This window comes from Lissotriton vulgaris, chromosome 5 (genome assembly GCF_964263255.1).
Source record: "Lissotriton vulgaris chromosome 5, aLisVul1.2, whole genome shotgun sequence".
NCBI classification, from domain to species: Eukaryota; Metazoa; Chordata; class Amphibia; order Caudata; family Salamandridae; genus Lissotriton; species Lissotriton vulgaris.
Window position 1 is genome coordinate 982931324 of NC_141693.1, and position 13893 is coordinate 982945216.

At 42.6% G+C, this 13893-nt stretch overlaps 1 protein-coding gene across 4 annotated transcripts in view; it reads right to left on the minus strand.

Moving 5' to 3' along the window:
- The window catches only part of EDRF1 (erythroid differentiation regulatory factor 1), a 346290-nt gene that overhangs the window by 91776 nt on the left and 240621 nt on the right, over positions 1-13893 (minus strand). For all 4 annotated transcript variants that reach the window (XM_086922577.1, XM_086922576.1, XM_086922575.1 and 1 more), the window contains one exon: positions 2967-3116. In XM_086922577.1, the coding sequence (XP_086778703.1) occupies positions 2967-3116 (150 nt within the window). The remainder of the gene's footprint in view (positions 1-2966; positions 3117-13893) is intronic.

The window sequence follows — 13893 nt, forward strand, 5'->3', positions numbered from 1 at the left end:
GTGCCTTGTGTCAATCAATCAATCAATCAATCAATCAACCAATCAATCATATCATTTGTAAAGCGCACTACTTACCCGTGAGGGTCTCAAGGTGCTGGGGGAGGTAGGTGCTGCTACTGTTGGAAGAGCCAGGTCTTGAGGAGTCTACTGAAGCCCACTAGGTCTTGGGTCTGCCGCAGTTGGGTGGGGAGGGTGTTCCAGGTCTTGGTGGCGGGGTGGGAGAAAGATCTGCCGCCTGCGGTCGTTCTTTAGATGCAGGAGACTGTGGCAAGGGCAAGGCTGGCGGAGCGGAGCTGGCGGGAGGGGGTGTAGAAGCGGAGTCGTTTGCTGAGGTATGCTTGTCCGGTGTTGTGGAGTGCTTTGTGTGCGTGGATGAGGAGCTTTAAGGTTATCCTCTAGTTGATGGAGAGCCAGTCAGGTCTCTCAGGTGGGGTGTGATGTGGCTGCGGCGGGGGGTGTCGAGGATAAGACGTGCAGAGGTGTTCTGGATGCGTTGCAGCCGTCTCAGGAGTTTGTCCGAAGTTCCTGTGTAGAGGGTGTTTCCGTAGTCTAACCTGCTGGTTACGAGGGCCTGGGTGACTGTTCTTCTAATTTCGGTGGGGATCCACTTGAAGATCCTACTTCAACACCCTCCGAATGCTTCGCAGGAGGAGGAGACGGCGTTGACCTGCTTCGTCATGGAGAGGGTGAAGTCGAGGATGACCCCTAGGTTGCGTGCATGGTTGGGGCTGTTCCCAGTGTTGTCGGCCACCAGGAGTAGTCTCAGGCTGAAGGGGTGGAACCGAGGATGAGGACCTCCGTCTTGTCCAAGTTCAGCTTCAGTCAGCTGTTTCTCATCCATTTGGCGACGGCCTTCATTACTTTGCAGAGATTGGTTTTGGCGGTGTGAGGTTCTTTGGTGAGGGAGAGGATCAGCTGGGTGTCGTCGGCGTAGGAGATGATGTGAGGTCTTGCTGTGGGGCGATGTGGGCGAGGGGTGCCATGTAGATTTTGAACAGCATCGGGCTGGGGGATGAGCCCTGGGGTACGCCGCAGATGATCTCGGTGGCATTGGAGCGGAAGGGGGGAGCCGGACGCTCTGAGTTCTGCCGGAGAGGAAAGATGTGGTCCAGTCCAGGGCCTTCTCTTGGATCCAGGCACCGTGTAGGCGTGTTCGTAGTGTGTGGTGGCAGACCGTGTTGAAGGCGGCTGACAGGTCCCGGAGGATGAGGGCTGCTGTTTCTCCGTTGTCTAGCAGGGTCCTGATGTCATCGGTGGCGGCGAGGAGGCCGGTTTCAATGCTATGGTTGCTGCAGAACCCGGACCGGGACAGGTCCAGGATGCTGTTCTCCTCGAGGTAGCGGGTGTTGCTCTTCATGTGCTGTGAGCTGCACACCAAGCACAAGAAGCTGAGGTGGAAGAGTGGTGCAGCCTACCTTAGCACTCAGAGCACCAACAGTGGGAGTCCAAGATGAATCCAGAGGTTTACATGGTGGCAAAGCCTTCATGGAGATCAAGTAGGAACAGATAGAGCTGTGGCAAGTCCACATCTAGTTGCTCCTGGTTCGAATGATCCCATGGTAAAGAATTGTTCACTGTGGAATTCATCTTCCCTGGGAGAAGACAGTCAAGTGGGAATATGGAAGCAATCAAGTCCAGAGGAGGTGAATTGTCTGTACCTGCTGGAACCTGGGGTGCTGAGTAGGACATGATTCACTGATTCTGCAGGAAAGTCCACAGCAAAATCGTACTCTTGTCTGGTCTGATACTCCTTGGACTAGTGTGCTACCTTAGTCAGGGCACAGCCTGAAACAACTGCAGTGAGGACTGGCCTAAAAGGCAGACTCACTGGGGTAGGTGCCACTCGATAGGTTCACTTCTTATGCCTCTTGTGCTACAAAGGATTGTGAAACTTTGAGTTTGCTCAACGGCTTCACAACACAGGATTCATTCACTTTAGCTTGCATTGGAATTTGTCACTGGCTGATGGAACTACCTTCTCCTTCTCAACAACTTCCTTTAATAGGTAGACTACAGCGTGCCTGGGGAAGGCCGACATACTTTCAAGTACTGCATCATTTTCAAAAGATCACAATCATATGCTCGGTTATCAATATATGCCCACACACACAGATATGCCCAGAAATATTCCCAGATGCACTCACATTACAACATGCAAGCACAGTCAGATACTGCCGGAGGTCAGGCTCCTCAGAGTAATCAAGACTAGTAACAGAAGATGGTGGCAAGGGCACAAATGAACATGGGCTCTCTAACAATGCTGCCCCCACTTTGGGTCTTTGTCTTATCTTCTCATCTGCACTACACTGGAAGAGGCTTTCAAGCTCAGTCTATGTATCGAGAAGATGTGCTGGGCTCTTGCCAATGTTCATCATTCAGAGGACTGACAAAGCTTATGACTTTAGCATGATCTCATCTGTTTTGTCCGAAAAGGCACTTCACATTCAGGTCTGGGAAGGGAAAGGCACTCCCCAAAGGCCAACCGTGGAACCTCTGAAATGGAAAAGGAGAGACCTCTCTCATTGTATGAGATCTAATGAGAGGTAAAATCGGTCTCCGTGCTGGCAAGATACTAATAAAAAACCAGCACTGTGTTTTTCGTCAGCTCAGTTTGAAACCTTCTTGCTTAACAAAATTCCCAGAAGAGACTTTTGACCTGTAGGTTGTCTTCTTTCTTTATGCTCTTCAGGGACACAAAGAAAGAGGCCAACCCAAACGCCTAGAATATTTTTGAGATGTAACTTTGCCAAGGAATAGCTGGCTGTAGTCTGTTGGACACACATACATGCATCCACTTTAAAACCGTGGCCAGTCATCAGAAGCAACAAGAGAAAGAAAGAAGGAGGAAGAGAGTACTACATGGAAAATAGTACTTTTATATTCACACTGGCAGACTTTCTACCACAAAGTCAACTTAAAGGTCTCAATAGAAAGATTTTTTTCGAAAATGGTTATGAATGCCATACCTGATTCCTCAAACAGCTATGAAACATGGATGCAAGTCTGTGATGAATAGTCGCTGCTCGATATTGGCAAAGGGGTTGTCGAGCTGATACAGTGTCAACATCGCAGTATTTCAATGACTTCTGCATGGCGTCACTGACCTCTCTCTCTACCTGTCGAGGAAAAAGCACATAACAGATATCATGGAAAAAAGTGTTAAGAAAATTGAATAGCAATCTTGCATACACTATTATGCATTTCATTTGGAGAATTATCACTAGGAAGAGAGCACATTTTCCAAACAATACACTCAATGCGATAAAGCTGAAGAATACCTTCAAGGATATTCCTTAATGGTGGTAGAAACTGAAAGATATTCAGATTGGTCCTCATTCTGGTAATTCAATGTTGGAAAACACTGTTGTCACTCACAATTCAAGATCACAAGGTTGTAGGAGTATGAAAGGGGACACAACAATTACAATATTTTATAATACCTGATGGAGGATCCCCATTCTTTGCCAGTGTGCTCATAATACACTGCTGCACCTAGGATAGAGTAACATGTAGGCCCAAGCAGCTTGCTGCAAATTCTTTTGGGAATGAGATAGGATAGGACAATTAAACAGTATGGTTTATTACAGATTAGCAGATGCAGGACATCAGCCAAAAAAGCACAGATATCCTGCTCACCCCATTTAGATTGTAAACATGTGTTTACATACTGCTTTTTAGATGAACTCTTCAATGCGATTGAACCCGCTATCAAATCTGAATGTGTATTGTGTTTTGTAAAGTGTCATTTGCCAAAAAGGCTTTCAGGAAGGGACATATAACTAATGTTGGTTTCCTGGCATTACTGCTCTGCAAGTCAAGCAGAAATAAAATGCTACAAATCACAAGCACCTGGAACAAAATGCTGCTTTCCCTGACAACCACTTTTGCTGGGCATGAACAAATTTCAAGTAGTAACTCGTGCATTACTAGTGAAGTTAGTTTGAGAGTTCAAGCACACTTTTCCCCTGAATGCTTGCGGTTTGAAACATTATTGTTGATGGGTAACTTGATATTTTATGCGGAAGAAATTAGGGGAAAAGGTGTAACTGTATGTCCCCTTTAAGTTCTTAGTTATTTAGATAACATTGTACAAAACATGTATGAAGAGAACAGTTTTTAGGTTGAAATATGTTAATAAGCACAATAAACACAGGCAAAATAAAATACAGCCAGTAAACATAAGACTGGTTCTTCACCTTGTCTCATCAACCTAGGGGATTTACAGCTACCTTTAGAAGTTTGCCCAATGAATGTAAGAAAAGGAAAAGAGAAAAAAAAGAGGTTGATGGTAAAGCAGCTGGGCTCTAGGCGCAAGACAAAAATAAGGAGGACAATGAAAGCCATCCAATAAGAAGCAAAGAAAGAATTAAAACAATATCAACCAGTGGTAAGTAAGGGGTAGGCTGCAAGCCCATGTAAGCCCACAATAGTTCTTTTGCAACCAATCAACTAGCACTATCCGGTAGGCGGATGCCTCCATCCGGGTGCAGTGCAAGGCTAAGGGTGTGGTGGAGAGGAAGAATTTGCTTGTTAATTCCAAACGAGAGACTAAGAGAGAGCGAGAGAGACTAAGAGAGAGCGAGAGAGAGAGAGAGAGAGAGAGAGAGAGAGAGAGAGAGAGAGAGAGAGAGAGAGAGAGAGAGAGAAGAAAGTGTGCATGTGTCGTAACTCACCTTCATATAGTGTTGTCAACTTGTTACCAACACTATATTAACTATATCTCGGCCCTCTACCATGCTCAGTGTTCTCATTAATTGTGTCATTTGAGATGTCATGAGTGTTGTTATGCAGTGGGAGGTGGTGACATATAAACACGGTGATGTGCAACATAATGTAAAACATACATATGAAAAAAAGTACATTAAAACATACATTAAACATCTAAGAAATAAAATAAAATAATTACTTACCTTATCCTGCAGCACGTCCTCGGTGCACTCCAGTTCCTGGCTCCAGAATCTTGCAAGTGCGAGGTGACGTCATACAGCCAACTACTCATCCAATCCAGACACTGCTCTCATGCCGTTAAGCAGCAGGAGTGAAGTGTCTGGACTGGCTGGAGCATGCTGCCTCTGCACTCCAAAAGGCACTGGAGCCCTGTGCCTGTTCTACAACTCCGCTGTCTCAGACACCTGAGGTGGAGAGGTTTGAATTGCGCATGCCAGGCCGGCCGTAGTAAGAGACGGCCAAACCTACATGCTCACTTTAAAACATAAGGGCCACTCCTCATTCTTGCAGCAATGGCGCACTGGCTCTGACCCCACACTCCGTTCAGCAGAGAGTAAAATATACATTTATTACCATTTTATTTTTCACTCTTTCTGCAGCAGTGTTGGGGGGGAGTGGGAGGGGGGGGTAGACGGACCTATGATTTAATATGGTAATAATGATGTAATATAAGCAGTGAATGGTAAAGGTGAGAGTTATAGTTGATGTAGGCTGGCGAGCTAGTTGACAACATTGTCTACAGACGTGGGCGAGTTATAGTACGTTTTGCTCGGGTAGCAAATTATACCCAAGTCATAACTATAACTTTTCAATTTCTAAGTTTTGTGTAGTTTAAGTTGATTTTGTAATCTAAGTTTTCCTAGCTGTAACTAATAATATTACACTTTAGTTTTTTACAATGAATTTGTATGTTTATCTTTTCTAATAAATCTGTTTTTAATCATGAAAATATATTTATTATGGTATTAATTCTCAAAAAATGTTTTTGGGTACCACAGTACTGTCGTGATAGGTCAAAGTTCATTACAAGTGTTCTCGTCATCCACATGATCGGTTTGCTTTCACTTGTGCTTTTATGAAAGTAGGGTAGTACCTCCATACATTTTTACGATGCTATTACATCAAAGAAATATTTTTTACTTAATATATAGATTCACAGTTTCATAGCGATGTATAGTTTTCAATGAAATATGAGGTAGTACTGTAACTGTGGGTAGTATTTGTTAACTATATGAGTGTCGAGCTACTACAGTGGTATTTTTGCATTTGTAAAACAGTATTTCATTGGCATAGAACTTTGTCAACTGTAGGAAGCAGGAAGTGAATACCCCATAGCCCCACTAAATTTGACATCTTTAAAGGAGAAGGTTGAGCTCTTTGGCTGAGGGAATATTTTTGGTCTGTAGCCACCTTTGAACTTTTGGAGAACTGCAATCACTGAAGAAGACGATAAGGTGGACAGAAAGTTAAAGAGTTGTGTATTGAAGCAGTCCACTACTTCTGAGCTCTTGTGGCGAAAGGGTTTAGATCTGTCGATTTCCTATACGGAACAGCGACAAAACTCGCCTTAATTTGGAATGTTTTATGAATATACAGAATACAGAATATGGAGTTATAATTCTGGTTTGAAAAGTCTTAAGGCTAGCCATTCAAATTTTTTTTTTCCCTGCATCCTCTTCCAGCTGGAGACTGCTGGAAGGAATGGCATGGCATATGTTTACTTCCATGCGGGCTAGATCTATTTCAAATTAATATTAATATAAATATGCAATCCCACTCCAAAGAGGTATTGTTTACAGGTCACCAGCTTTTAAAGTCTTCTTTGCTTTCATATACCTGTAATTATTCCATATTTGTGACAATCTTAAAGCCAAGGGGCTAGCTTCTCAGCATGTGAAAGAGATGGGACAACAAGAAAGAGGAAGGGACATAAGAGCAAGGCTAGTGCCAGAATAGCAAACACGATCATCTTTTAACATTTCTTTTTCATTGAAGGTGTGTAGGTTCTTGGCAAAGAATGCTGGAAGTGAGTTACTAAGACATGAGTGACAAGGCTTTGTTCAGAAACAAAGAAAGGTTCACCCATATTTGAGAACTTCCCTTGAGCTTGTGAAGAAGAGTTAATTGAATTAGTTATCTTAGGGGATGTTTTTCTGATGGATACATATCCCTTCCTGCAAATTAACCATTTAAAAATATCCCACGCCCCATACTAGATACAGGAGGCCAGGTCTATTCGATATGCTAAGCAAGCAAGCTTTCCAAAGCAAAATCCTTTTGTCCTGGTGAGCCATTTCCTCCTCATTCCTTATCGATGGCAGCTAACATAAATGCATTTAGAATGGCTTTAGCCAGAAAAGATCGAATAACCGGGCTAGCCTGATTATGGGTGGGTCTTGTTACTGACAGCAAGAGTCCATTTGGCTGACATTGCCTTATCTCATCCCAAAAGGTTATGGGAAATGTGAAACCAGTCAGGCCAGCAGAAGGGTATCGTCCTGTTGAGCTCCTTACAAAAACCCCCCCAGTTGCGCTCTTAAGATGAGTGCGCCTCAAATGACCAGATACAGTAAGCGCAACATATGGCATGACAGATACAGCCCAGCTGGTCAACTGTGAGGAGCCTTGTAGCAATAAAACCAGGAATCCCATTCACTCTTGCCACAAACCCTCCCCCACCGTCCCCCTCCAGACAGATTTGTAGACTATGGCGGTGCAAGAAGAACTGCTAGCGATTACAAGCTGCCTTTACTTCTGATGTCAAAAACAATGGATGGAACTGGGAGGACAGTAAAAAATTGTGGCAACACCCAAGGCAGTATACAAATTTCTCATTTGTAGACAGATATCTTTCAGAGGTTATAAGATGAAGGTTGGTGATACAGAGGTCTGTACAATTACCAGACTTTGGGGCTTGTGTAGGGATTGGCGAACAGGGTACTCCACCACAGATGAATACCTTTGACTATCAAACTGATGGTCCCACGTGATCTATTTAGAGTCAGGTCGACTCCCATGTTTCTGCCAGTGGGACCCCAACTGGTTTTGACAGTGGAGTTCTTAGGCTGACGGCTTAAACCCTGGAGGTCTTTCAGTCTAAGTATTTAAGATCATCTGCCCTATTTAAAGAGGAAGGTCCAACCCACATTTGTTCAGATTCAGGACAGTCATGATGGTAGTCCCAAACACACAAAAAATAAAACATGACTCCCCACACACTAGGAATTAAATCCCAGTGAGTCAGACTATTAGCTTTTATTTTTCCCACTTTGGGAGTTTGTTTTTGTAAAACAAAAAAGTATGCTGAGCGACTACTCTGCAAACTTTCACTGCGCATGCCTGAAGATCTCTGCTAGGCATGAGGAGATATCTATACATGGCTGGTGGTATTCTGCCAGGGGAGCAAAGGTTATTAGAGCTTTACTTAGGGTTGGGCAGATGCAGATCTCTGTACCAGCCAAGCAGCAAGGAAACTTGTAAGTCTGAACTACAACTTCGAGGAATTCCAAAAAAGGAGGACCTATCTCAGAGTTCCAAATAAGTATTGGCCCTCTCAGGGGTCAGAAGCTCAACCTACAAGTTCTGAGTAGGACAGTGGAGGAAAGTAAATGATATCCTGAAGATGATGATGATGAAAATGGTTACAGACTCTGCATACTGAAGTGAGAAGCCAGATCTGATTGAGCAATGCAGTCAGAAGAGCTTAAAACAAGAGACTGCCATTTTAGAGAGAATGATAAGGTTATTTTCCTGTCTTTAAAGTTGGAGACTGGAGAACATTCAGGTGGCAGGATACCGCAAACTTAATAGTAATAAAGACAACATAAAATATGTTCCTTGAAAAGAGGTTACTCCATCCTCTGGTGAGAAACAGGGAACATCAACTTTGCAGGAGATTCCAGGTGGAAGGAGCAGCATCGTGGTGATATAATAGACCTGCACAAGTGAGTGGAACTGATAATGGAGATTACATTCCTATGGCAGAAAACAAGGATTACATGAAGAAGGTGGTAGGACAGGTGGCACAGAGCGAGGTACTAACGTTGAACAGACAAAACAACTGCTAAAAAGATGCTTGGGCGAAATATAAAATGATGGTTCAAATAAATGAGAAGAGGGTCGCTTTGGATACAAGATGGAATTATATGATGCCGTTATTTGCCTCTTCCTCACCACCCTTATTACTCATGGTCTAGGAGGCAGTATATTAGTAACATAGGCTTAGAATAAAGGAGAATCAAAAAAGTTATGGAACAATAAAAACCTGTGCTTACCTTTAAGACTAATATGTCTTGTTTATACCCGAGTGTGTTTGCCTTATTGTTGGTTCTTTAGCCACTGTTTATCATATTGCTGGATTTAAATGTCCAATTATTGAACTGTTAATCATTCCAGATGCATGGTGTATGGATGTGGTATTTGTTTAGCGTGAACCTACCCAAATGGCAGCAGATCCTGTAAAGCTCCACCATATTTAGTTACTGCCAATCCATGAACACTATCAATATGCCATGTCACCACCCCTCTGTGTGGAGCTACCCAATGAGGGTTTTACCACTGTGTCCTCTGCCCCAGTACAAGTTTTGCTGTGATGGATGCGTGAGCGTTTACCCACCTCTGCAAGGTCCCAGGAGGGCACGGAAGGACATAGAAGCTCAGGCATCACAGGATATGAACACTTGGAACATACAACAAAACCTGGAGTCCTCAGCACAGCAATAAGGCAATACATCACTTCCTGTTCATACAGTGAAACCAGATGTAATCACACATGTCCTCTAAAAAGGGATTTTTAGTAAGAAGGGAAAGGAGACTGATCTTCCGGGTTCTTATCGCCCCATATCACTTTTAAATTGCGATGGGAAGATATATTCTAAAATCTTAGCAAATCGGATATCAAAAGTTATTACCTCATTAGTATCTGATGATCAGCATGGTTTTATACCAGGGAGAGGAACAGTAGCATATATCAACAAAGTTATTACTCTGTTTGATATAGCAGAGGTAGAGAAACGCAGCTTAGGGTTGATTTTACTCGATGCTGAAAAAGCATCCAACCGCGTAGAATGGAAATACTTATGGATGTTGATGGAGAACATGGGTTTTCCCAATAAGTTCATGACAGCAGTACAAACGTTATATGTGGCACCAATGGCTAGGATTGCGGCTATGGGCATGACTTCAGACATACTGCAGATAACCAGAGGAACAAGGCAGGGCTGTCCCTGTTCGCCCCTCCTTTTTGCGTTGTATATAAATCCCTTTATTGGTATGCTTAATAATAGTGAGGCTATTAAACCTTTCTATGTCCGCAATATCCCCCACACTGTGTTTGCCTTTGCAGACGATATTGCAGTGACTACAGAAGACCCGGCTCTTGGAGTGGTAGAAGCTGAACGTTTAGCTAAGATTTTTGGTCAACTGTCTGGCTACAAGCTAAATGCAGCAAAGACACAGTTGGTGTGTTCTTTAGCAGTGAAGGTTAATGATCCTAGAGTAGTTGTGGAAGCAACTTACTTGAGGGTTAAAATAAGGGCAGCTATGGAGGAGGTAGTGTCAGCTAATTGGGTTTCGCTGTACAGAAATATAGCGGAATCTTTAGAGAAGTGGGGGAGGTTACATTTTACTTTAATTGGGAGAACCAATATACTAAAAACGAATATACTACCAAGGGTCGTTTACCTTTTTAGATCCCTACCACTAGAGGTATTACCGGCCCAAATTCAACAACTACAGGCTTTGTGTGCTAGATTTATATGGACTCCTGGTAAACCACGGAGAGCTATGCGGTTTATGACGCTACCAAAAGATAAAGGGGGACTGTCGGTCCCTGATTTTCTATTGTACTATTATGTTTGCTTTTTGCAAAAGATGCATATTTTATTGGTGGGAGGTGAAGAGGGAAGGAATGCAATAACAGCAAATTCTAATATTTCTATATACCATTTGACCCTGGGAATAGCAGCAAATCTTGGTCTTTTTAGGGAGATAGAATGGAGCTATTACAAAAAAACGAAATTTAAGACTGTAGCTGCAGCTAGTAAAGTTTGGAAGAAAGTACGCAAATTAATTAGTCTAGGAAATGTAACGTACTATACCCCAATAAATGCGAAAAAACTGCTCCCGGCTTTTTGTCTGGATAGTGTGGCGAGGACCTGGCAGGCCAGAGAGATTAAGACGTTAGGGGATTTGTATGAACAAACTGGGAATTGTAAGCAGTTTTCTTTTCTGACACAGGTTTATGGAATACCACAAACACAAACACAGTTTTTTAAGTTTTAGCAAATTAGAGATTATTTAGTTAAAAAGCATTTAAAGCTAATATTGAATCCTTTAATTGAGGCTCTAAAGGCTTATAGTAGAATCGGTGGATTATACAAAATCCTAAATTCAAGAAAGAAGGACGATCTGGAAAAACATATGCTATACTGGGTGGAAACTCTTGGGGAGAACGAAATAGATATAGCAATAGAGGAAGCAATTGGAAGAGCAAGGGAAGCTCTTATGTCAGCAAATTTGCAAGTGCAATTTTTTAAAACTGTTTGTAGGTTATATTATACACCTGCAAGGATGAAAAAATGGGGTACTCAGTACGACGGTAAATGTTTTTGATGTGCTTCACCTGATGCAGATATAGATCATATTTTTTATACTTGTGACAAATTGCTTCCCTTTATACAAGCTAGGGAAAGTTTCTTATCAAATGTACTAGAGACACCTGTTCGGATAACCCTTGCATTGATGTTGATAGGGATGGGTCAGGAGGTTTCTAAGGGGGGCAGGTTATATAAGTACAGATATTTTTTGTTTGTTGCAATGACTGTAGCCCGTTTATGTATAGCAGGGGACTGGCTCTGCCCGGAACCTCCAAGATTCGAGGTGTGGAGGGCTAAGTAATATAGAATTGCAAGTTTGGAATTTAGCTTATATTCGTTGAAGGGGGGGAAAAAAGGCAAATTGGGTCTTATGATTTGGGAGCAATTTTTGACTTATCTGAATAATTGATGAGATTATGTTGCAAATATGAAGTTTGATGTATAAAGACTAATAATTGCATTAATGTCCTATGCCATCTATAGCTGTGTGTTTACGGGGCTATTCTTCGTTGAGGGGCTTCGCGAAAGGACCCAGTTGGATAGTTGGATTAAATAATGTATGATAATCATGTAACAATTACATATGGAAAGTATGTTTTGCCAAATGTCTACCATGTCTTGGAAGTGTGGAACTAAAATAAATAAAAACCTAGCCAAATGGCAGCAGATCCTGTAAAGCTCCACCATATTTAATTACTGCCAATCCATGAACACTATCAATATGCCATGTCACCACCCCTCTGTGTGGAGCTACCTAATGAGGGTTTTACCACTGTGTCCTCTGCCCCAGTACAAGTTTTGCTGTGATGGATGCGTGAGCATTTACCCGCCTCTGCAAGCTCCCAGGAGGGCACGGAAGGACATAGAAGCTCAGGCATCACAGGATATGCACACTTGGAACATACAACAAAACCTGGAGTCCTCAGCACAGCAATAACGCAATACATCACTTCCTGTTCATACAGTGAGACCAGATGTAATCACATATGTCCTCTAAAAAGGGATTTTTTGTCTGAGAACACTATGAGTGGGCTGGGCGTGCACGGTATAACATTTGCAATGAATATGGCATGCAGTCTTGACTATGATTATGTACGGATCATTTACTGGCTAGTTGTTCACAATGTTTGTAGCACTTTCTTTTTGTAATGCCAATAAAAATAAATTTAAAAAAAATAAAAAAATGCCTGAGAACACTGTTGGTCAACGCAGTTTATGGAATGATGGTCCCACGGCAGTCCTTTTCATGTACATCATCAGACCCTTGACCTGAGGCTTCAAATGGACAATTATTATGTTGCTGCTTCGTCTTGCACCAATCTCTTCTCAGAAGAGGAACTCTGCAGATTTATCCAGGAATCACAAGCTGGATGATTAATTGCCCCACTATCAACGCCTATTAACCCCTTGCATGCTGATGATGGCCCCCATCCGTCATGCACTACGGCGCTCGTGTGCTGATGATGGCTGGGGGCCGTCAAACCCGCCTACTCGCGATTTTGCCGCACAGGCGCAGAATCGTGGTCGCATGCAAGAGGTTAAATTTACATTTAGGGATATTTAGTTTTAGTTAGTCAATTATTAGTTATGGTCCTAGACTTATTCTGTCACTTAGAGGAGCTGGACAGTTCATTTGCTGGTGGTGTGTATGGACTTCCTGTATTTCCCTCCTAATTATATCTGCATACACAATAACCACGTGTGACTTTTTTACATTGCTTAATTCCAAAACACCAGTGAAAAAAAGCCACTGCCGAATTTTTCCTCCCCTTTTATTTCCGGAATCCGATCAGAAGCAGACAATTTATGTTTGCTTGATTCCCTTCTCCGTGATGCAGGTATCAACAAGCTGTAATGAGCATTGGTGACAACATTATAAAGGATTGCGGGTCCATGGTTCACCGGGCTGAAGTCTGGCATAAAAAAAGAAGACAACACTATCCACCTGGTTTAGGTGATTGCTTTCGAATACGCACACTAGTTTAGCATATTTCTGATGTAGCCATTAACCCCTGTCATTAAAGTCAGGGATTACAAGTCTCAAGACTACATGGGTTCAAACAGCGCTACATTGAACTTGGCAGCACTACGCTAATCACCAGCTTTGGGTTAATAGGCTGTTAGGTGCAAATATGGAGACAGAACTTTTAGCAAATGTTCCACCATAGGTTTTGGGAAAAGAGTTTCCAAGTCAGGTGTCTCCTTAGCAGAAAATATTCGAAGATCACAAGGGGCTAACACATAGCAAGAGTCAAGTCTCTATTTTAGCTCTAGCAACCTGGGACCTTATTTAGGATTTAGCGTATTCTGTCAAAATCGAACAGATATCCCGTCTTTTGTATTGTAAGTGCCAGAGGCTATAATCCACTGGTAATACAGTGGACAGGATATCAATTTGTGATAGATTATTCCGTCCACCGAAATCTAAAAAAAAAACATAGGTCGCTATTAACCCTTCAATATGTATTGGTGTTTTACACATTTGCTGACTGTGAAAAACATTTTCAATATATACCTGGATGAAACAAAAGCGACTAAACGCCAGGCTTCCAGATTTGAATAACCGGGA